This window comes from Argentina silus (genome assembly GCF_951799395.1).
Source record: "Argentina silus genome assembly, chromosome: 7".
In the NCBI taxonomy this organism is placed as follows: domain Eukaryota; kingdom Metazoa; phylum Chordata; class Actinopteri; order Argentiniformes; family Argentinidae; genus Argentina; species Argentina silus.
In genome coordinates, this window is record NC_139661.1 from 15,785,326 (window position 1) to 15,809,179 (window position 23,854).

The following is a 23,854-nucleotide window of genomic DNA, read 5'->3' on the forward strand; positions in this document are numbered from 1 at the left end:
ACATGTTAGAAATGCCTTATGACTGCACTATTAACTCTTTAACTGATACATCTTTAACTGATACATGTAATTAAACACAGTGAGTATGTGAGTGGGATATGTTATGATTTTAAACTGTGGTCTTAAACTCTGACATGTGAACATTCAGTAGACACAACTGTCTACAACCAAACACACCTCTGTGAATGTGTGAAGTGTGTGTTTGAATGTCACTATTGTGATTAACATGATTGACATGATGTATCAATTGAGTTTATAGTACACTACTATACTGAAAGTTCATTTCATACACAGATCAATGCATGAAGTTTTCACGTGATAACTTTTACCTCGTCATCTCATCAGCTAAGACAATAATTCTCCTCAGACTGTCACACCCACCAGCGAGGGAGGGAGAGAAAGGGAGGGAGGAAGGGAGGGAGGGAGAGAGAGGAGAGGGAGAGAGAGAGAGAAAGAAAGAGAGGGAGAAAGAGAGAGGGAGAGAGAGAGAGAGAAACCATAGTGTAGCTTCCATATAGCGTTGTTGCGATGGCGTCTCGGTGTGACAGGTTGTCTGATTGTCCGCAGAGTAATCCAGTATCCAAATCAGCCCTCTAACGAGCAATCAGTGAAAATACAAACGTGTCATCAGCACTTCAGCCCCTCCTGAGAGGACCAGTAGGACAAAGGTTTTAATGAAAACACAGCAGAAATCTTTACCCCCGTCGATACCGCTGAGTTCTTCTCATTGAGCTGATATGCTTGACAGATTAAAGCTGGCATCTTCAGTGTGTCAAGACGCAGAAGAAGAACAACAGCGCTGTTTATTCTATTTTCCTACTGCCAAAAAAAGAAAAGAAAAAAGAAAACATCACCATGAGAATTCTGTGTGGTCTGCAACTTTGGCCCCCTGTCTGTCGTTTGCTCTGCGCCTTTTGTTCCCTCCTATTGTTTGACTGAATGGCAGTTTGTGCCAAACAGCTCCTAAGAGCTACAGTATGAATTAAAGGTTCCTACTGCCTATTCCTGTGTACATATTTACAGAGATGGGGACATAACTGAGACACACGGTTTGGAAAATAACAGTTACGACACATAGCAAGGTGATTCTCACAAATGGCTTTGATGTAACTGGTGTTAGAGACATATATTAGAGCCTGTGCACGCATGCACACACACACACACACACACACACACACACACACACACACACACACACACACACACACACCATAGCCAGGTGAATTAGTAGCAACACCCCTACAGCCTGTCGTGTTACTTGTTTCAGGGCTGCTAAGCACGAGACTCCAGGAGGGTCTCTCTTTGATGGCCATTCCACCGAAAATCTCTTTTAGTTCTGTATCTATTGGAAGTGACAATGATGCGCGCCTTATCTGGACAGGGGACCCCCCTCCCTGGTAGATTATTGACAGGCCCTAGTGTAGGGAGGCATGGGGGGGCATAGGGGGAGGCGGGGGCCTTCTCCCATCATCTCCATCAAGGCCGGGAGGACTAGGCCCCAATTACAGCCCTGTGGCCCGGGAAGATTCACAGCCACTTTGGACTGTCGCTTGGCATTAGGTCACCGAATGATGAGGTGGCATGTGTGCGTGTGCGTGTGCGTTTGCGTGTGTGTGTGTGTGTGTGTGTGTGTGTGTGTGTGTGTGTGTTGTGTTGTGTTTGATCATCTGCCTCTCTCTGAACATTGCTGTGTGTGTGTGTCCAGGTGCGAACGGTGCGACAGGAGCTTCACACAGGCGACTCAGCTGAGCAGACACCAGAGGATGCCTAACGAGTGTAAGCCCATCAGTGGCGAGAGCAGCGAATCAATCGAGGTGGATTAGCTGATTGACTGGCCGGAATTAAACTGCAAGGAAAATCATGATTAAACGTCACGGACACTTAAGCAAAACCAAAGATTTCCTCGGAGAAACTCTCAATCAGCCCCAGAAAACCAAAAGCAGTAATAAAATAAGTAAGATGTTAAGAGATATTGATCCTGGCACAGAAAAGGGACCGGGATGGGAATGGGATGGGGGACGGGGGAGGGGAGGAGAGGGCGAGGGGGAAGGGGGGAGGTTGGGGGATGTGGGGTTGGTTGTTAGATGGTGGAGAAGCGATTATTTATTTATGACTGGGGTGTGGGGGTGGGGGGTGGGTGGGTGGGGGGGGGGTAAGGGGGGAGGGGGGGTCAGGGTGTGGGGTGGACAAGGGAGTTCTGAAAGAAGACGTGAAACTGGGACAAACCAAAATGCCAAAAAATGTCCACTTTACTGTCTGTAGCTTCACGATATTATCTCAGTTTCTTATTTGTTTGTATCCTGATACCAAAGGCAGAGGGCTGTCTGGGAGACGGTAGACTAGACACTAGGCACCAACCTCCACTGAGAATGCACAACTAAAGTCCTATGGCACCATTAAAGATGCATGGTGGCTGAGGAGGGGACGTTAGGTTTCTTTCCACCACAATAAGAAGAAACTATCCACAAGTATGAATTGTAAAAAAAAAAAAAACTAAAAAAAAAAACTAGATTATATTTATCTTCTTCAATTGCTCTCATATCATGCTTCGGGCACTTTTTAATAATGATAATAATTTAATTATTATTTTTCTTCTCCGGTTCAATCTGATATTCTGAAATGTAAGAGTGTAGAGAGTATTTGAATGTGAACGAGTAGAGATTCATGTCGAAACACGACACACTTTCAAATCAATGCTGTAAATCGGAGAAATAAGGGGTTACGTTAGACACTTTGTCTAGAAAAGGAAGACGATGGTTTTTAACGGCATTTAAGAGAAACTATTTCAGGGCGAGCATTCATTCATTTTAGACCCAGGCTGGGAGTCAGTGAAATAATTTCTTTTTTTGTACTCTAAATCTCAATGTATTAGTCTATTTGTCACAAGCACAATAGTAACATTTCTTATCTCTGTTTAATGGTGACATTCATTGTAAGATTCAAGGGCAAATCACATTAAGATTTAAATGCTGCATTTTTTTCTATATTGTTCTTTATTTTGTTATTTTTGCGACTGTACACAATGTCCGTTTTATTCAATTTTCAAGCAAACTTGGATGTACATACAACAACAACAACAACAACAACAACAACAGCATCAGCAACAGTGTCATCACTTACGATGCACTTGTAACAGGTGAGGAAAAGCATGACGTCAACACCCAAATAAGGTTTGTGCCTGGAATGAAAAGCTTTAAGAAGTGATCGGATCGACCTCTGAAGAGCAACACGCCACAATAAGTTGATGCAAACGTACCAGATCAAAGTGGTTTTTAACCACCCTATCAAAATGCTGTTCATTCAGAATGTATAATCCTATGCTGTACATACAAAATTATGGATTTTTTTTATGATTATGATGGACCTACTGATTTGACGTGAAATAAGCGTAGCCATTTCACTCAGACGGAAACAGAACCATGTGTATGATAATCACCATCAGCACCACTGTACAGAGAACAGAAAATGTGTTCAAAAACTCAGATTTATCAACACTCTTGTTTGCATGATTTCAGCATCCCCCCCTGCCCCCCCCCCTTTTTTTTAAATAAAAAATGGGTCAAAACCAAACCATTCTTCCATGGGAAATAAAGCAGAGATCCAGTTTTGAATTTTATCAGTGTTTCTTTTCATGGCTGAATAAGTTTGAATGCTTTCCTCTTTGTTTAGGGACATGATATCAATGCAGCTGTAAGATGCATACATTAGATCTGTATTTGTCATTGCAGTCTAATCAGTTTGTAGATTTCTCAATTATGAAGGTGACCATACTAAACACTAGAATACAACCATGCTGTGCTGTACTATCCAGCGATCTACAGCTAAGGTGATGTAGCTGGTGAATAAACACATTACTCTGTATGTTAGACATGAAGGTACAGCTTTTTCCTGGCGGGGCTCAGATTCATCTTCACCGGCGGTGATGTATCAGTAGTGTCCACGGGTCGCGTTCCCTGGCTGTATGTGTGTGTGTGTGTGTGTGTGTGTGTGTGTGTGTGTGTGTGTGTGTGTGTGTGTGTGTGTGTGTGTGTGTGTGTGTGTGTGTGTGTGTGTGTGATGCATCAGAGTGTCCATGGGTCATGCTCCTTGGCTGAGGCCTCTCTGCTGTGTGTGTGTTTGTGTGTGTGTGTGTGTGTGTGCATGTGTATGTGCGTGCATGCATGTGTGTGTGATGTATCAGCGTGTCCACAGGCCGTGCTCCCTGGCTGCCGCCCCTGTGGTGTGTGGGTGTGTGTATGTGTGTGTGTAAGGTCAGGTCCCTAGGCGAGGCTGGTCCTAGCGCACAGGCCTGCTGTGTGTGTGTGTGTGTGTGTGTGTGTGTGTGTGTGTGTGTGTGTGTGTGTGTATGTTTGTGTAAGGTCAGGTCCCTGGGCGAGGCTGGTCCTAGCGCACAGGCCTGCTGTGTGTGTGTGTGTGTGTGTGTGTGTGTGTGTGTAAGGTCAGGTCCCCGGGCGAGGCTGGTCGTAGCGCGCGGGCAGCTGTCAGGGGGCTATAGATCTGACCTGGGGAACATGAACTCCACTCGCTCACACACTCTCTGATTTATTAGCACGTCCATACACCTTTCATCCACTGCCTCTCTCAACCACCAGCTCCATCCAGCTAGTAAAAACACAGATCCAAAGCTGCTTCTTCAATAAACCTCTCCACACGTCTCTCCACCCTCCGAGATGTGTGTTGTGTGTGTGTTGCAAGGCTTAAAGTCAGCAACAGAACTCTTCACTTGACTGAGTCTGAGTCAGGTCTAAAAATTCCTTTCGTTCCCTTGTTGTCTCTGCTCCTCACATAGAACATGTAAATGATTTGAAATGCTTATGTTGGCCTCACTTGACCAATCTTGTTTAGTTTGGACGGGAGATGTTAAGAATTGTACATGTATACATACAGGTCTTTAAAGGCTTTAGAAAAGCCTCACTTGGTGTTGTGCTGCTGAAGCACACTGTCTGATGGCTATATTTGGAGCAGGGTGAGATCCAAATGCAGTCTGCTTAGTTTCATACGGTAATTCAACGACAAATTACAGTTACTAATTTTCTGCCTATTACCTCTTGACATTGATAGATTGTGTTTTGGCCATTGTGACAAATGGCGTCCATGTTTACTCTTCGAGGCTGGGGATGATTTTGATGAGGGTGAACTGAAACTGAATCAAAATGACATCATCTCTGTTAGCTTATGTTAGTGTGGGGGTCAACCTGAGAAATTCAGTATTGTTTTAAACGTTAGTATTTCTCACCCATAGAAGATCATTCTCGTTGTGTGTGGTACTTCAGAGCTGCAAGTTAGTTTCAAGCAGTTGTTTCGAGGTTTCAGATCATGGCTACCTTACAGCTGTTTCTGATTTCCACTAATAATCCTATTAGCTCACTCGGCCACTACGGAGCTTCATTTGAAGGTTATAACAATTATAACACTACCTTGAACTCAGATAGGAAAATATTCAACCACCTTTCCTCACATGCTTAGCAGCTATTGCACTCTGGTGATAATAGAAACAAAAGCTGCCAGCTTTTGGAGTGATTTAAACAAATTATTCTCGGGGGAATTTAACGAATTTGCTAAGCAAATACAGTTAAAATTTCAAGCATCAATCAGCATAGTTTGCCATGGGAACGGGGACCTGTGAAACGCAGTTTCACCCTGAGGCTAAACAAATGATCACACAGAAAAGTCGTATTTTGAAAGCGTAACATGTGAGTGGCCCATGGGTTTTGGACTGTAATGGTTTCAGCTTTGCGTGGAATTTCCTGCTCAGGAAAATATTAAGCAGACAAGGGGTCACACTTTCAAAAGCAATTAGTGATCAAGCTGGAGTTTTTCTAACTTCTCCTGAAAAAAAAAAAGTTAATTGGAAACATATAATGTAGGGAAAAAAGTCTGTGAGAAATTCAAGTTCTCTTTTGACCTCATTCGATTACAACCACAGTTTATTAACTTGACAAATGTTTTTTGTGTGTCTTTTTTGAGCACTTGATGTGTGTTTTTCCCACCCTTGTAATATTTTGAGTTTACTGTACATTTGTGTACATGTCAGGCAATTTATAAGACTCACATTGAGGGATCCGTCGGGATCATTTTCACTGTGGAACATACATACACATCCAGACGAGAGAGAGAGAGGGTGGGAAACCACACTATCCCACAGGCCTCACTGTAATTGTATCAACACTGAAAAACAATGAATTTGAACCAAAGTTATTTGGACTCTATTGAATATCATTTAGATAGATGACATATGATTTGATAGATACACAACAAAACTACAATATTATTATTATTATTATTATGAAGATCACGTGCCAATGTGTGATAAGAGTCTGTTGATGAAACAGTGGTGGTTGTCTACCAAAGGTAAATGCTAGATGGGATCCTTGGGAAGACCCGACTCTGGCTTCACTCCATTAAAGCTGACATTTAAAATGGTTAAAATAAGGGTTAATATTACGGTTAGGTTAATAGTGGGGCGGCTACAAGCCACATTTTGAAGGAATTGTGTCTTTTGTGATAAAAGCACCAAATGTGATCCAGAGCCAGGGCAGGTCTTAAGGAGCATTTTTAGCCAGAGGTTGGTGTTATGCCTAAGGGTAGGGTCGTCCCAAGGATCCCACTTAGCATCTAACCTCTATAAGTGGGTTCTGCACACTAATGAACCTACTTACCTACCTACTGACACACTGAGGCTACTTAGGCCTGGTCCACTGGCCGGTTAGGAAAACCTGGTTTTGTTTGATAGTGACCCCTCAACTGTCGTAGCAGTTGATAATACCACAAGAACATGCAGTAACAATACTGTGCATCCGATCGTATAGTCTGCAAACCAACCTTAATTAATTGATTAATTAGTACTAATTTGATTAACGCTGATCTTAGATTCCTTGCTTGCACAGCTAAATGCTAAATGGACACTGACTCGTGTAAAATATCTGGGTCTAAGAGAGATTTCATTGTTGCATCACCGCTCAGTTCAACGATCCGCGTTCCAGAATCTTACAAATCACTGTTTAATTCCGTCCAGGTTCAGGTTCTTTCCCCATTAGCTGGAACATGACGGACTGCCTGTTCACATTACCCAGAGTTCCACTCCACTCACACAGGTCATTCCAGAGGTACTCGTCATTGTCAGGATCCAGGCCCATGTCTGTCTACTGCCAGAGGTACTAATCAAAGCCTAGAAAACCCTATCCAGATATCCAGACGTGGAGTTGGGAGTTAAACCACCAGGGCTAAGCCCAGCGTAAATCACCCAGACTCTGGCCCTGGCTCTGGCCCTGGGGTGGAGGGATGGAGGGGCTCAGCAGACGTGGAGATAGCGAGTCTCTCTATCAGCTGGAGAAGCTGTTGCTGACGGGCCCGTCTTCAGAAGGACAGGGGAGGAGGCCCCGTGTCTAAACAAACCATACGTCACTATCAGACGGACTGGGTTTTACAGATGGCAGTCACACACACACAGACACACACACACCACACACACACACACACACACACACACACACACACACACACACACACACACACACACACACACACACACACACACACACACTCCAGCCGGCTGGCCGACGGCCCCCTGACCCCGCTCCCCTCCTCAGAGGCAGATAAAGAGAAGGAGGAATCCACCCTCTTCAGTCCTCTCCTCTCCTCCTCTCCACTTCAGTCCTGTACTGCAGAAGGATGAGCCGCAAGTGTCTGCACACCGTCAAGTCTGGGAGAGGGGATGTCAACATAGACCCATCAACATCCACCTTCCACCACACACACCGGCAGGCACACGCACGCACACACACACACACACACACACACACACACACACACACACACACACTCAAACATGCATGTGCGAGGCGGTGTCAGAGCATGTCCGACATGTGATTACATGTGTAAGCTATCATGCCTCGACACCCGCAGGTCAACAGATTGAGCCCAACAAGCCGTCTCTCTCTGAGTGGTCAATTATAATAACTGTGTATTGGATGGGTCAGTTATTATATTTTAATCATCTAGTCTGTGGTATTTGGGCTGGTTACCCTGGTATCCACTTACAATGTCAGGCTGTGAAAAGAAAGCTTGTAAATGATTGATAATGGCACTTAACATCAACGTGGCTCCTATAATCTAACATGTGGAGGAGCTGTGCAAGAGTGTGTGTGTGTGTGTGTGTGTGTGTGTGTGTGTGTGTGTGTGTGAGAGAGAGAGTGTGTTTGTGTGTGTGAGAGAAAGAGTGTGTGTGTGTTTGTGTGTGTGAGAGAGAGAGAAAGTGGCAGAGCTGCAACCACTGACATGGCTGATGCTGTGGATTTACAGTACTTGAAGATGTGTGTTATGAGAAATACTTGTTGGGATAGGAACCATTCACTGTCGAACAAGCACTACAGTATACACTATAAATCTATCCTCTGAGATAGGCCAGGACCCAATAAAGACACTACTTCAACATGGATACCAATGGCTTTCATTGCAAGGTGATTCATGTTTATCTGTAAGTAAATTGTAATCTGAGTTCTGTGCATAGTACATACATAGAAAAAAATTAGATACTCCCTATAGGTCTGCATTATAAATCAAGAATAGCTTTATAGAATCTCAGTGGACCTGGCACAATAGCCTGCTTTCATTTTAATGTAAAACATTTATTGTAACTTTTCAGCTTAGGTTTTTCATTGAGAAAAGAGCGTTCAATACTAGACATAGTTTAATATTACAAGCAGGTATAATGCATACATGCTGCTGTTCTACCATAAAGATCATCTCTGTCTTGACTGTGGATTCGTCAACATAGAGCTGTTGACTGGACACTATAGAGTTGCACAACAACACAACGCAACAAAATGAGACACGCTGGAATATCCCAAAATAATTTATTCAGTACATTCAAATCAATATACAGGCAACAGCATGTAATGTATGCAAGTCAAGACAAAATAATAAATATGCGAGCACACTAATTCTGAATGAAAGAAAAAGAAGCGGGTACGTTGACAGATAGCTTTACTGATGCTACAGCGCCATCTGGTGGTTACAGGAAACCCATTCAGTATAAACACATTCAAGAACTTGGCTCAAAATACTGTGCAATGGGTTTCAGTCAGATACTTCAACCACAAGTAACCACTCCAGTTCAAATATAACTGCCGTTCACACACACACACACACACACACACACACACACACACACACACACACACACACACACACACACACACACACACACACACACACACACACACACACACACACACACACACACACACACACACACTTGGAATTGTAATGCTAGAAAATAGATAAATAATCATTTTGGTCCATTCTTACTGTCACAATCAGTTTTAAAATGAAGATTGTAGGTCTAGTGTAAAAAAACAACACATAAAAGACACAAATGTAACAAAGAAAGCCAAGATTAACTTCAAAAGACAAACTCGTACAAAAAGAAACCACATATACAAAACAATGTTGGTTCCTTTGGCAGACATTTTCTAATGTGTTCAGTACAATTCTCCCCTACATACTTTAGTCAACTGTAGCTTCTCTTTGTCAGTGGTGCTTGTAGAGATCGGATTAAGCCATTTGATAGATCAACCAATAAGGTATTATTTACTGGATTTGATTGCAATTTCTGGTGTCGTAGATTCATATCAGTCAGTGTGCAAACTTCTATGAAGATGAAGACGTGTATCTACAGCAGTGGAGGCTGGTGGAGGTAGAAATCGGAGGACAGGCTCATTGTAACGCGTGGAACGGAATGACGAATGGTATCAAACACGCGCGTGACCACTCAACAGACGCACGCGTTTGATTCCATTCCTCATTCCACGCATTACAATGAGCCCGTCCTCCGATTTCTACCTCCACCAACCTCCCCTGACGTAGACATGTTTCAGTGGTCAGCGTGCTTGTCTGTGTGCCATGGCGTCTTGTATCTGTCGGTTGAGCTCGCTGATGATGCGGTCCTCGTGCGTGTACACGCCGGTGCGGAGCAACGTGTCCCTCTCCTCCAGCAGGCGGCTCAGGTGGTCGTCGGCGCTCTCGTTCAGAGACACGTGGGCGGCGGCGTCCGCAGAGTCTCCTCCCCACGGTCGCTTGTCCTCCTGCTGCTTCAACCTGGAGGAGAGACGAAGGATGAAGTGAGTGTGTGTGTTAGTTGGTTCTGTACCATATATAAGAGTGTGGTGGAAGCTGGTCTCTCTGGCTTGCTGTGTGTTTTAGAGAGCAGGAGAATGCAGTTTTAACTTTGTGTGTGTGTGTATGTGTGTTGTCTCTGCTCTGTGTGTGTTGACCCTGCTGTGTGTGTGTTGATTCTGGTGTGTGTTAGTTGGTTGGTACCGTACCTGTTCAGTTGGTTCCTGATGTCCTCCAGCTCGTGTTTCTCTGTCTTGACAGCTTCCTTCTCCTCGGCTGCCAGGTAGCGCAGCCTCATGTGTTCTAGCTCCTGTTGCTGCTTCTTCAGCCGTGTCATGGCGTTCTCCTGCTCCCTCTGACACACACACACACACACACACACACACACACACACACACACACACACACACACACACACACACACACACACACACACACACACACACACACACACACACACACACACACACACACACACACACACACACACACACACACACACACACACACACACAAACAATTACCACCATATCCTCCCGCTCCCTCACACACACCAGAGGATTTATCACTAACACACTTTCACACTGAGAAAAACAATTGTTCAACTCCTGACAAAAGAAGAAAGTTGTTATTCTCCTATTCCAAATATCTTACCCGGCTAAATAAAGACCAACAAGTACACACATTAACGGTTTATAATGTCACCATATGTAAATGGCAAAAAAAAGGATAAGAAAAAAAAAAAGCAGAGGTCTCACACTACGTTAGTCTACACAGGCTTCAGATTCTGCTAGCTCTGCACTGACACAGAGTTCAGACACTGAGCAGAATCCCTGGCTGTCATATGGGAAAGCTCCTAGTTTCACACCGCAGGTCCACAGGCAGCCAGGGACAAGCCAGGGCAAAACTCAGTTCATCTCTATTACCCAGTCAACTGTTGACACTGAATTAACTGTAATTTACTGTTTTCTGTGAACATTAGTAGCCTGTAATACATTTGTTTTACCAAAATTGCAAGGAAAACAAACCGCAAAAACATTTCAGCAGTGCTCCGTGCCAAGTATGTGCTAGAGCAGGACACTGGAACAATTAACGGAGGGGTTTTTCTAAGGCCTCTCGGGCGAAGCGTTTCCCCGGCTACTGCTCGTTGATGACTGAGTTAAGTATTTCCAGAACCTTGACTAGACCCCCCCATGCACACACACACACACACACACACACACACGGTGTGTGGTAGTTCATGGTTAATTTGTGACGATGACCTTGTTTTTAACAATTAAGAAGCTTTTTTCTATAAAGTTCCATTTGTCCTCCAAGAGTTAGACATCTCACACATTTAAATGTAAAAAAATAAATTAAAGTTTCAAATACAGTAGTACTCATATGAATTGGTGCTGATGGTGGGTTAGGAAAACAAATGACAAGAGGCAGCAGCTAAGTGACCAGAGAACGACCCCCACCCCCACCCCTCCACCCTCCCTGTGGCCTGTATCCAGGGGTCAGGGGTCAGACCAGGGACTCGCCTGACTGGAGAACGCAGCTCTCACACGGGGGCTCAACTGGAGTTTTCTGGAAATAGGCTCACTGACAGACAGACGGGGAAAGGACAGGCACCTGGGGTGTGTGTGTGTGTGTGTGTGTGTGTGTGTGTGTGTGTGTGTACAGTGCGCACACACACACACACACACACACACACACACAACATACCAGAGTAGTTCAACAGTGCTAGGGGGGAGTATAAGGCAGCAGCAGACACACTCGGGCTCAGATTCATCGGCAGGCCATATCTGCTGTATTCAAGGCCTGGAGATAAGACAGGGGCTAGGGGGCTACTCAGGAATGCATGCATGTGTGTGTGTGTGTGTGTGTGTGTGTGTGTGTGTGTGTGTGTGTGTGTGTGTGCGTTTGTGTTTGTGTGTGTGTGTGTGTGTGTGAGTGTGTGTGAGTGTGTGTGTGAGAGTGTGTGAGAGTGTGTGTGAGAGTGTGTGTATGAACTGCTATTCACTCTGGTCATCTTGTCTACCCAATCACAATTTACAGAAGGGGAAAGACATTACTTCTGAGACAAGAATTTCTATGATACATCTAAAGCTAAACACAACGGAAAGACATTGATATGGGAAATGAATAGTACCATGTAACACAAACTAAACATACATTAACTAAGCAAAAGCGCACACACACACACACACACACACACACACACACAGATACATACACACATACACACACACACACACACACAGGGGTTATGGTTACCGCCCTGTCTAATGCTTACCATAATACACACATGATTTATAGCTCTATCTCACATTAAGTTATGAAGCCCCTTAGTGCAGCATAAATCAAACTGTGTTTTCTTAACATATATCTGGCACTTAGGGGGGGGGGATTCTCCAGCTGGTTCTTGTCCGTAACAGTTATTAGTGAGATCTGATAAGCCCTGTGTGTCTAGTGTGTTTACACTAGTATTAGGCCCTCAGAGTGGCTGTGTGTGTGTGTGTGTGTGTGTGTGTGTGTGTGTGTGTGTGTGTGAAACAGAAAGTACCCACACTAGCTGGCTGGCTACTTAAGAGCGTTTCATTGTCTAATTCACCTTGTAAAAATATTTGGGCATGTGTAAAACACACACTGACGTAACTATGGTTAAGATATGGTAGCGAAGGGAAGGGGTTCTCTCAGCTTCCTCTAGTCTCACACACACACACACACACACACACACGACTGAAATGCATTCTCTGGCTGTTATAGAGGCCTGGCACTGAGTGACACACAGGCCTCGCTCAAATCACCAATGCTGGAATCCAAAATATGTCAAATGTCTAGACATCTGGGGGGAAACTACTAAAATAGAGTGGATTTAAATGAAGCCAGTTTAACTCTGACTGACCTGTGACTTCATGTGAACAAAATGTCATTCACAAACATTGAGCAATCATATTCATGTTCTTTTTTCATTGTAATTCCATTTTCTCATACTTACCCTTATTTTATGTATATATTTTTATCTAACATGTATGTTTTTATTTGATGTAAAGTGTATTGTGAGCCTGGTGAAATGCACTATAAACCATAATAAACTTAAAAACTTGTCTATTGAGATGTATATTACTGTGACATTAAAAAGGGGCAATTCAAAAATGTTCAACCTCATATTCATTATCTCCAGCACCATACCAGTGTCTACATATGTGTGTGAAAAATAAGATTTTTGACAACATGACATAGAAAATCGCAATTTTCACATATGTACTGTCGGCACTGGTATGGCACTGGACATAATGAGTGTGAGGTTAGAAAAGCGGTGAAGTGCCCCTTTAAGCTTAAGGTGGTCTTCTGACATGCCAAACTGTACCTGTTTAAACCGTGCCAGTTCTTTTAAGGCACGCCCCCACTGCTGCTTGTAATGGAGTTTAGACTTGGTGGTTGATTCCAGCTTTCTCTCCAGTTCCACCTTAAATTGGAGAGAGTACGTCACACAATGTCCTTGGTAAACACTCCCAGATTGTGAATGTCTACGCTATAACAAAGCAACTACAGAAGTGGATGGCCTACAGTGGTATATGCTCATGCGACTGACTGGGTTCGAACTCTGGTCATCAGTGTTAGCCCATTGAGCTAAAGCTTAGGCATCTCCCCTGAGAGCTCTGTTACACCCACCTTCTCTAGACTGAGCAGGTTGAGCTCTGACTGCAGTCTGACCTCAGGACGGATGTTCTGCTGCTCTCTAAACTGTGTTAGCCCTCTGAGCTAAAGCTTAGACACTACCTCTGAGACCTCTGTTACACTTACCTTTTCCAGGTTGAGCAAGTTGATCTCTGACTGAAGTCTGATCTCAGGGCGGATGTGCTGCTGCTCTCTGAACTGATGGAACTCCTTCTCCAACAGCTTGTACTTGTTCTCTGCTTCCAGGATCTACCGAAGAAGAAGAAGAAGAAGAAGACTATAAAAAAACAAACATGAGAAGCATTCCTCCATGTTACATTAACAACCATAGGAGTGTTCCAGCCACACACACACACACACACACACACACACACACACACACACACACAGGTGTGGAGGGGAGAAGGAAGGGGAGATCTAACAGGTAGGATCTAGCTCTGACAAACAGGCATTGGTGTGTGTGTGTGTGTGTGTGTCGACAGAGAACAAATGTATGTTTATACATTCCTGCCATGTGGAGAGGAGCTATAGCGCGGCGCGGTGGACAGACTGCAGGGTTCTCAGAGCTGCCTTCTCTCCACACGTCAGAAACCTACTTTGCTTGATTTGTTAGGGCCAGAGAGGGCCAGATGTTTTCTGGGAAAATGAGACGGCAGACAGAACTATTTCAGTAAGTGGTCCGTCTGTCTGTCTGTCTGTCTGTCTGTCTGTCTGTCTGTATGTGAGGAGGACGAGAGGGGAGGCTGGCAAAACCGTGAAGAATTTTTTCTTCTCTGTAAAAATAAAAATCTAGAGGATGCTGGGGGGTGTGAGGGAGAGAGAGAGAGAGAGAGAAAAAAAAACTCAAAGAGAACCATCCTCCTATTTCATATTGTACATAAATAAACAAAGTGAAGGGTCAGGTTTCAGTTAAATACTGAAAACACACCTCACATATCTGGAATACATCAAAGTCTCACTATTTCAACATGAGACTGAGGTGACACACAGCTTGATACCAAACTGTAACTCACACTTCAAAGTATTACAATAACATGTTAATTCAACACATGGTTGTAATATTCACTGGATAACCTCCTTCTACCCCACCATAAAATGGACTTTGATAAAAAGATTTACAATCCGATGTTGAACAAAACTCCTTCATGACACCTTTGGAAAAAAGATTTACTGGAGAAAAACTAGATTAACTAACTAGAACTTGGCCATAGGACCTTTCATTCTGTAATGCATAAGGACAGGCCAAGTAAAACACCAATCTAAGCAACTGCTCTGTCTGTGTCTAGCAGTGTCTACAAACACATGTGTTTGACACCATTCCTCATTCCTAGGAGGCTAGAGGCTAGGGATTAGGGAGTAGGGGCTAGGGAGTAGGGGTCGACATGGTATTGAGAGTCCTGGTGGAAGCCTCGTGCCAGTTGCAGCCTCTCTTCTCTCTACTGTCCCACAAAGCCACAGGGTGGACACGGCCCATTGACCCTGCTCTGTGTGTGTGCGTGTGTGTGTGTGTGTGTGTGTGTGTGTGTGTGCGTGTTGACCCTGCTGTCAATGGTCACCCCAGGACACCTCCTCCTATAGAGGGGCCATCGAGCGGGCAGTGGAGCGTCCCCTCCCCTCCCCCACCTCACCACGGCCCCCAACGCCTACCTGCTGTTGCTGCCTGCCACGCTCCTCCTCCAGCTGTTTGACCTTTGACCCCTCCAGCGCCACCTGGTGGGCGCAGTCCTCCCGCAGCCTCCGCCCGCTCTCCTGCAGCTCCCGCATGGTGAACTCATGCTCCGCACGCATCTCCCTCTGCAGCCGCTGAGTCTGGGACCACAGGGGGTCAACACACAGGGGTTAGGATAGAGAACAGAAACACACACACACACACACACACACACATTTTCACACCTTTGGTTTTAACCCTCTAAACTCACATATCTCATAACTTTGGTGGACATGTTATTTGGGGTCCCCTTGGACTGGGCTTCTAAGGGTTCATTTTGTATGTCATTATTGTGAAACAATGTTGTATCATGAATGGGATTAATTCTCTAACTGTATAATTGTGTATAGACAATCGCATGTTTCTCCATTTGGGATGTTATTTTGGTTTCCAGGAGCAAGTGGCTTCCAGAGGGCCTCACCTCCATCTCAGTGTGAGCCAGCTGCTTCTCTCTCTTCTCCAGGTCAGCCAGCGTCTTCTGGAGCTGGTCCTCCAACACACTGTACTCCACCTCCTGGTCAAACACATTACACAAAGAAGAGTCACATGGATATCTATGGAGCGTAGTGTTAGCCTAAGCTAACCAGCGTCTTCTTAAACGGCTCCTCCAACACACTGCGTCTTATCTCTTGGTAACATATTAAACAAGGCCTTAGAAGATCGTAGGGAACCATGAACATGTATTTTTTGAGAAACTTTCATCGATGATCTGTTGTTGTAACTACCTGTTTTTGGCAGTTTCTTGTAGAAAATTATAGTAGTAGTTTACCTTTTTCTTGACCAGAGCTTCTCTCTCTCGGTCTCTCTTCTTCCATTCCTCTGCCAGGGCATGCATGTGACTCAACTCCTTCTTCTTCAGCTGAGGGGAAGACACAACATCAGTTAAGTAAACAACATAATACTATAACTGGCAGACTTTGTGTATACGCTGGTAAAGTGGAATGTCATTGGAGACACACGTTCTGAATGTTAAATACAAATATCACATTCAACAATCTAGCGTAAACAGCTGTATTTATAGTATCCTGGAGCTTTCTATACAAGCTTGCTATGTTTGTCTCTAGATATTTTCGTCATGGTATTTTTTGATTGTGATGCAATCACTTTACCAGTGTACTGGACAGAACAGCTAGTAGCCTAATGTGGGCGTGCTGTTGATGTTCAAAATTACATCACTGAGAGGTTGTACTGGAGACAGAGGAGGTGATAACCCATAAACTGTGGTATTATTACTGTACCTGATCGTCGAAGAGGTCCTCCTGCATCTCCTTCCACATCTCCAGCTCCATGGCTGCCCTGTACTCCAAGGTCTCTCTGGGCTCAGCGAGGCCGCCACTGCTGGGGGGTGGTCTGGGAGGGGGGGCCGTCTTCTGGGGAACAGGGTTTCCAGTCTGTCACAACACAAGATCTGGTCAGGTCATGTTCTGGTCATGTCTCTTTGACACTACAGCTCAACATAGAAATACTGAACTGGGACTAATGTGTAGGAAATGGCAAATGGCGTTATAAGTTGTCCATCTCTACATGTAGAAATATAGAGCACATAGTAACAGATGTAGCAGTTGCATATCATACCTGTGAGGAGTCAGAGATGAAGATTTCCTGAGCCTTGACCAAGCCCAGGTCCTCCAGGGTCATAACATAACTCAGTTCTGCTACCTTCTCACTGGGCCTGGGGAGGGACAACACACACACACACACACACACACACACACACACACACACACACACACACACACACACACACACACACACACACACACACACACACACACGGTTTTAACATAACACAGATCTGCTACCTTCTCACTAGGCCTGGGAAGATTTATCACTGGGTGGAGACTGAACCAACACTATCTCAACCAAGCAGTCAAGAGGCAGACAAGAGCGCCATCTAGCAAACATATAGAGAACTGCACTCTAACATAACAACCACACTGTTCATAAATCCTGGGGAGAACCCTGATAATAGTAGTAGTATTAGTAGTGCTAGTTATGGTAATGATAAAGGTAGTAGTTCGTACCCCCTGGCCTTGAGAACAGTTAACCAGTCAGACTAGGTCTGTCTCCAGAGCTGCTGGCCTGATGTAACTAATAGTAACTAACTAGTAGTAGTAGTCAAGTTCGTACCCCTGGGCCTTGAGAACAGGTGTCCGGTCAGAGTAGGTCTGTCTCCAGTGCTGCTGGCCGCTGGGCCCCAGGAAGCGGCTCTTCTCTGCAGTGAGGAGGTGGGACAGCTGGATACTGACTGTCCCCAAGAGGATGTCTCTACTGCTGGGGTCGCGATGCCACACCTCCACCACTAGGGGCACCCTAGAACCACCAGAGAGAGAATACATCAACAACACTCCAAATACCACCCTAACTATCTGGCCATGCTACAAAGCAGTGGTATATACCAGTGGAGGCTGGTGGAGGGAGAAATCGGGGAACGGGCTCATTGTAATGCTCGGAACAGAATAAGGAATTCCTCATTCCATTCCATGCATTACAATGAGCTCGTCCTCCAATTTCTACCTCCACCAGCCTCCACTGTAGTATACATAGCAGCAAACAACACGCTAGGACCGAATGCTCTGGTGATACGTCATAACCATGTATCTACGAAAGACAAATAAAACAAAAGAAAAGTAGTTAGATTTTTGACTATGGGTTATTTGAATCCAACCGGACTGACCTGAGGAAGGTGTCCTGAAGCTGGTGTTGCAGGGTGGCGAAGTCGAAGGCGCAGTAGGACTGAGGCAGGAACACCTCCATGTTCCTCTTCACCTCCACGGGCGGGTTGGTCATGATGGGCGCCGCGCTGCCAAAGAACTGGTACGCATACCTGAGACAGGACGGGACGGGACGGGGCGGGGCGGGACAGGACGGGACGGGGAGGGGCGGGGCGGTGCGGGGAGGGAAGGGAAGGGACGGGACGGGACGGGACGGGACGGGACAGGACGGGACGGGACGGGACGGGACGGGACGGGACAGGACAGGGCAGGGTAGGGCAGGGCAGGTCAGAACAGGACGAAGTAGAGTGGTGTGTATACCATCATATTTCTGGTATGGGAGGTCATTTTCAAGCTGACTAAAAACACTTTTGTAAAATACATGACGTGTGCGTCTCCAAATAAAAATGTCAATTTGAGCTGAAATAGTATAGTATGAATGGTCCTTTAGAAATCAAGTTCATTACTGTGATCATCAGTATAATTAGTATATTAAAGTATAATCAGTATAAGCCTGTACCTGAGCATGCAGCTGACAGGGAAGCCCAGGTTCAGGTCTCTGATGCTGCGCAGGTCCATGGAGAAGCAGTAGTGGTGGGCGGAGGAGGGGATGGAGATCTTAGGAGCAGACACACTGACAGAGGAGACCCCAGCCTCAGGCTCATCCTCCACCACCTCCACCTCTACCTGGACAGGAGCATGGGCTGGGGCAGGGACAGGGGCAGGAGCAGGAGCAGGAGCAGGGGCTGGGGCAGGAGCAGGGGCTGGGGATAGATGGCCAGACGCTGAGACAAGCACAGGTGGGGCAATATTAGTCCTACTGGTTACACTAATATTCATTCAGCAGCTACAAACTCTACATACTGTAAGTAAGTGTTTATATGACGATGGGGTTCCCAGAACCAGCGCTAGCAGCAAGCAGCGATACTTAACCACCTACCATGTGGGACCTGCTGGGCCCGCTGTCCATCGTCCTGTAGGCTCTCAGCCTCGCTCTCCGTGGCTGATGGCTCTACCTGGGGCTTGGGGGGCTCTACGGGGGACGCTCTGCCAGGGGAGGGGGTCCGGGGCCTCCGTCCAGCAGGGGGAGACGGGGGGAGGGCAGGGAGGGTGGCCCTGCTCTTCCCTGGAGCCTGCGGGGCATCTCCTCCTTCTGCATTGATTCCCAGCTAACAACAGAGTGAGACACAGCCCATGTCAAAGGTCATCTTGTGCAGGGGGGTAGGGTCTAGGGTGTATAGGATAGGGCCTAGGGTGTAGGGAGTGGGGCGTAGGGTAGTTACCTGCACAGTGAGAGCCTCTCTCCTGAGGGTAACAGACACCCCTACAGTAGGCTGCAGGTCTAAGGGTATGGTAGGCTGGTTCAGATTCAGGTTCTGCTTGGTTCTGTTGGGAGGCTTCAGGACGAAGGCTCCCTCTACTGTAGCCACCTGTCTCTCTAGGTCCACGTGGCTCTGAGCCAGGCCAACCAGAGACACCTCCGTACAGCCCAGGGAGTGGTTCCCACAGCACAGGTGGATCTTGTGGACCAAGCACACACGCACACACACAAACGTTTGATACCATACCTCATTCCATACATTACAATGAGCCCATCTTCTGATTTCTACCTCCACCAGCCTCAGTTGGTCACATATGTACTTTTGTGGTAAAACTAAACAATGACGCCATTTCATATTGGGTTCTACAGCATCTTATTATGACTTGGCACAGAAAAGAAGAGGAAGAGAAAGAGAGAGAAACAGAAACAGAAACACAGAGAGAGAGACAAAGAGAATGACAGGAAAATAGAGAAAGAAAGACAGAGGGAGAGGGGCAGACAGTGAGAGCGAGAGAGGGAAAGACAGAGAGAGAGGCAGAGAGAAAGAGAGAGAGAGAGATGAGGACAGTGAGCAGTACCTGTAGACTGGGCTGGTGGCTGAGGAAGGCACGGAGGGCCTGGTCCGTGCTGCGTATCCTGACAGAGGCTCGCTCCGGCTCGAAGCTGGGGCTCAGAAGGTTCTGGAAGGGCTCGCTGGTGATGTCATTACCCAGAAGGGTGTAGTAGAAGAAGAAGTCTGAGCCCTCACCTGCCAGCTTCATGGTGCTGGGAATCAACTGGAACACACACAACAAACAAACAATTGATATTACACAGGGGATTCTGCCTACAGTTGACCACACATAAACAACCAAACTGTACATAATACACCAGGAAATACAGGGAATGAAGCATCCAGATGAGTTACATTTTTGAGTACACAGTGTGGAGCCATACCCATCTAGAAGCACATAAACATTCAGATTGACCAGTTGTTATAGCATGTAGATATTACACAGTGCTTTTGCAGGAACTACTTTACCTGTTCCAGCTTAGTAGCGAATGCTACAGTTACAGACAACACAAACAGGTCGGTGCAGTGATCTGGAGGTCCTATCTGGTGGTATCCCTCCTCCTCCTTCAGAACCGCCTCTAACCTATCTGGCAGGAGGCTGTTTACTGGTGAACCTACATAAAGGAGACGCTTGTTAAACACACGAAACAATCCCAGACCAGTTAACACAATGTTGTCACCTCTGTCGGAAGCAGAGCCCTCCAACAATAGACTGAACAAAAGTTTTAGCGAAAAGTAAAACGCTTTTTTTTGTAAAGAGACATCAGAGTTTGAGCACAGCAGGGGAAGCTGGTGGAGGCAGAAATCGTGGGCTCATTGCAATGCATGGAATGGAATGAGGAATGACATCAAACACACGTTCCTCATTCCATTCCATGCATTACAATGAGCCTTTGTCCGACTTCTACCTCCACCAGCCTCCGCTGGCACTGTGCCACAGAGTTGGAGTCAGAATGTAAGAACAGTACATCAGTATCATACAGTAGCTCTGAGAGGATGGTCATTGGCCATTGGCCGGCCAGCCCTGTGTGATGACAATTGACCTACCAGTTGGAGATGAGTGTTCTGGTACCTGTTGGCTGGGGGACCCCTGGAGCATAGGTAGTGATATTATTATGATATTATAACTGTGTCTACCTACACACACTCCTTACCTTGCCTGGGTGGAGCCTTCTTGGCTTTGAACCGATCTGGTGTCAGGTCGGTTGGTTTGGGGTCGTTCTCCAGGACTGCAGTGAGCAGAATAGCAGGCTTCTGCTTGGTGTACTTGCTGCTCAGTAAGGGGTACCACTTAGGAGCCTGAGAGACAGAGAGAAAACAACACATGACTGTAGCAGGTGTGACACACACACACACACACACACACACACACACACACACACACACACACACACACCAAGTTGTCTTAGCAGGGGAGAACCACACACACAGACACAGACACAGGCACAGGCACACACAGGCACACAGACACACAGACACACACACACACACACACACACAGTGGTTGTTGTTGTTGTGTCAAATAGGAAGTTGCCTTAGCAGGGGAGGACCACACACAAGCACAGACATACACACACATACACACACATCAACCCAGGCCATGGTTATGACAGTGTTATGATATTCGTGTTGTCGTGTCACATAGGAAATATAATGAAACAATGGTGATCTTCTGTAAGAGAACAGAAGGGGCTTACCTGTTTAATTTCTTGCACAGACCGTAAGTCAAGGATAATATATCCAACACATTCTTTAGCTGATGTGGTAGTATCGACAGAATAACATTGTAGCTTGATGGGTGTTCGCTGGAGTCTGTGGGGACAGAATCAGGAAACCACAGAATTTACATGATAATCGACTACAGCAACAAGAACAAGTCTTAGCTGTGCATGGGTGTATCTGCAATCACTGATGCTTAAATGTTAGAAAAGTCACAGTGCTCAATGAAATGAAACCCAGAGTGAGTGGAACATTGCTAAAGCGCAATGAACAACACAGAACTCTAGACCCGGCTAGTTCACACTACACGGCCGAACCGTGCTGAACCGAGTTGAGCTGTACTGGGCTGGTTATGCATCTATCATCATAGTTGCTACAGGTACAACAAAGTGCTGAAAAAGACAACATCAAAGAAAGATATCTGAGCCAACACAGTATGGTTTGGGTTAGCCCTGTAGTGTGCAAAGCCCCTTAGCTGTGACTGACCTGTGCTGGTGTAGTGTCCTTCGATCCAGCTCCCAGGCCAGCTCAGTGGCGAACTGAGGCTGGTCCTTGTGGTCCACCGGGTCTGTAGCCAGCTGCTCCCCGTCAAACTTGGCCTGCACGATCAGCTGGTGGCGCTGGCTCTTGGGGAACTGACGACCTGGGGATGGATGGATACAGAGATGTTTATAGCTGCAGTATGTGGCTAGCTGGCTGTAACCTAAGCTCTACTGTAGCCAAAGTCGACCCTTCAAGTGTACCCTTCTGTATATCTGACATGGCTAGCTAAATGTACTGTAGCTGACAGCCGAATATTGGACCTAGACAAATTGTAGCTAACCACTAGCTGGCTGTCAAGCTGCCTAGGAAGACTAGATAGCTAGCTAGCTGGATGTCAAGATGCCTAGGAGTAGGAACATTAGCTAGCTATCTTAGCTAGTAGTTGTACTGTTGATGAAGCAACTTTGAATCAGCTGTGAAATTGCATCTCATAACAACATTTCATATGAGGCTTATTATCTACCATCAGCTAGTTAGCCAGTAGTGGCACATATAGCACAATTTACATAACATATCAGCAACAGGTTGACGTCTGGCTAGCTAGCTAAGTGTTTTGACAGCTTCGTTATCATGTTACTATGAAGAATACTGACTACCGTAACTACAAGAGATCGGTCACAAGTGTTTTACCTTCAAGGATGGACACCACGATGAGAAGTTGGTCAGACTTCGAAGCCATGATGACATTGGTGACCAAAAGATGTCAAGACTCCAGCTAGAAAATAAGCTCAGCTCAGCTGGCTAGCTAGCTAGCTGGCTATGTACAAAATCAAGCTTTGCAAACCTCGGGAGGTTTAGCTGAATAATGTGTGAAACAAACCCCACCCCTCCTAACCCTGTAACCCTGTATCAATGTTTCTGACTATCACAGCTGGCTTGTTGACAAGGAAACAGACCGTCCGTTGCGTACCCGCTTTGTTGTTGTCATTTGCCGCCACCCCCTTCGTTCAAAATCGGAAATGTTGAGGTAGACGTAGACAGACCTCTACCACCCTCTGCTGTCATGAGAGGTGAACAGCAGGTGTGTTAAGGGCGGTGGGTGTTTAACAAAATAAATAGAAATTCTTTGATGTTTGTAGCAGTGGAAAACACTGAAACACTTAAATGTGTACTTAATATGCTTAATATGAGGTCAAATCAATATATTTAAAATAAACACAAACACATGACACAGGGCAGAGACTTCTGCATATTATCTTTTACAAGTCAAGAGACTTCCCTCCTCTGTCATGCTAAACCTAATCCCCCGCCCCCTTTAATTTAATAAGCAGGAAATAATTTGCAAGAGGCAGAGAGAAACAAACATATTTTTCCCAGTAAGGATGAGGATGACATTTCTTATGGGCAATTCCATTAGGATAAAGCAGACAAAACACAAGATGTTATATAAACATCCTTTTCTTTAATTCTGATTGCCAAACATATGAATTAAGGCATATACAGTATAAAAAAGCAACTGCAGTTTCAATGTGTAATCCATTTCAAAGCAACTTGACACTGTGTGGGTGAGTTAG

At 45.6% G+C, this 23,854-nt stretch overlaps 2 protein-coding genes across 3 annotated transcripts in view; one reads left to right on the top strand and one right to left on the bottom strand.

Moving 5' to 3' along the window:
* prdm6 (PR domain containing 6) overlaps nucleotides 1-1,840 on the top strand; it is a gene marked incomplete at its 5' end in the record, with an annotated part of 31,094 nt that extends 29,254 nt beyond the window's left edge. Inside the window, one exon of the mRNA XM_083674182.1 lies at nucleotides 1,706-1,840. Within this exon, the coding sequence (XP_083530308.1) occupies nucleotides 1,706-1,823 (118 nt within the window). The 3' untranslated portion in view covers nucleotides 1,824-1,840. The remainder of the gene's footprint in view (nucleotides 1-1,705) is intronic.
* Nucleotides 1,841-9,798: 7,958 nt separating this feature from the next.
* On the bottom strand, nucleotides 9,799-23,192 carry cep120 (centrosomal protein 120). Of its 2 annotated transcripts, none has more exons than XM_083673446.1 (20): nucleotides 22,971-23,192; nucleotides 22,284-22,440; nucleotides 21,776-21,890; nucleotides 21,233-21,377; nucleotides 20,547-20,692; nucleotides 20,104-20,301; nucleotides 19,488-19,724; nucleotides 19,145-19,373; nucleotides 18,725-18,968; nucleotides 18,168-18,317; nucleotides 17,621-17,803; nucleotides 17,066-17,162; nucleotides 16,729-16,881; nucleotides 16,260-16,349; nucleotides 15,912-16,004; nucleotides 15,430-15,591; nucleotides 13,909-14,031; nucleotides 13,472-13,570; nucleotides 10,326-10,471; nucleotides 9,799-10,098 (listed from the first exon to the last, which is right to left on the bottom strand). In XM_083673446.1, the coding sequence occupies exons 1-20, from the start codon at nucleotides 23,017-23,019 to the stop codon at nucleotides 9,882-9,884; spliced, it is 3,033 nt and encodes a 1,010-aa protein (XP_083529572.1). In that variant the 5' UTR covers nucleotides 23,020-23,192; the 3' UTR covers nucleotides 9,799-9,881. The 2 variants fall into 2 exon arrangements, with proteins under 2 accessions (XP_083529572.1, XP_083529571.1); XM_083673445.1 differs by having other exon boundaries at nucleotides 18,725-18,989.
* Nucleotides 23,193-23,854: the final 662 nt, after the last annotated feature.

Bases quoted from the DNA above. Each gene is read 5' to 3' on its own strand.
- cep120 (XM_083673445.1), bottom strand. From the start codon at position 23,019: ATGGCTTCGAAGTCTGACCAACTTCTCATCGTGGTGTCCATCCTTGAA. The intron at 20,302-20,546 runs GTAAAGTAGTTC...TGTGTGTTCCAG, and splicing joins TCGCTACTAAGCTGGAACAG to TTGATTCCCAGCACCATGAA. The intron at 10,472-13,471 runs GTACAGTTTGGC...TGTGTGTGTCAG, and splicing joins AACTGGCACGGTTTAAACAG to AGGGAGCAGGAGAACGCCAT.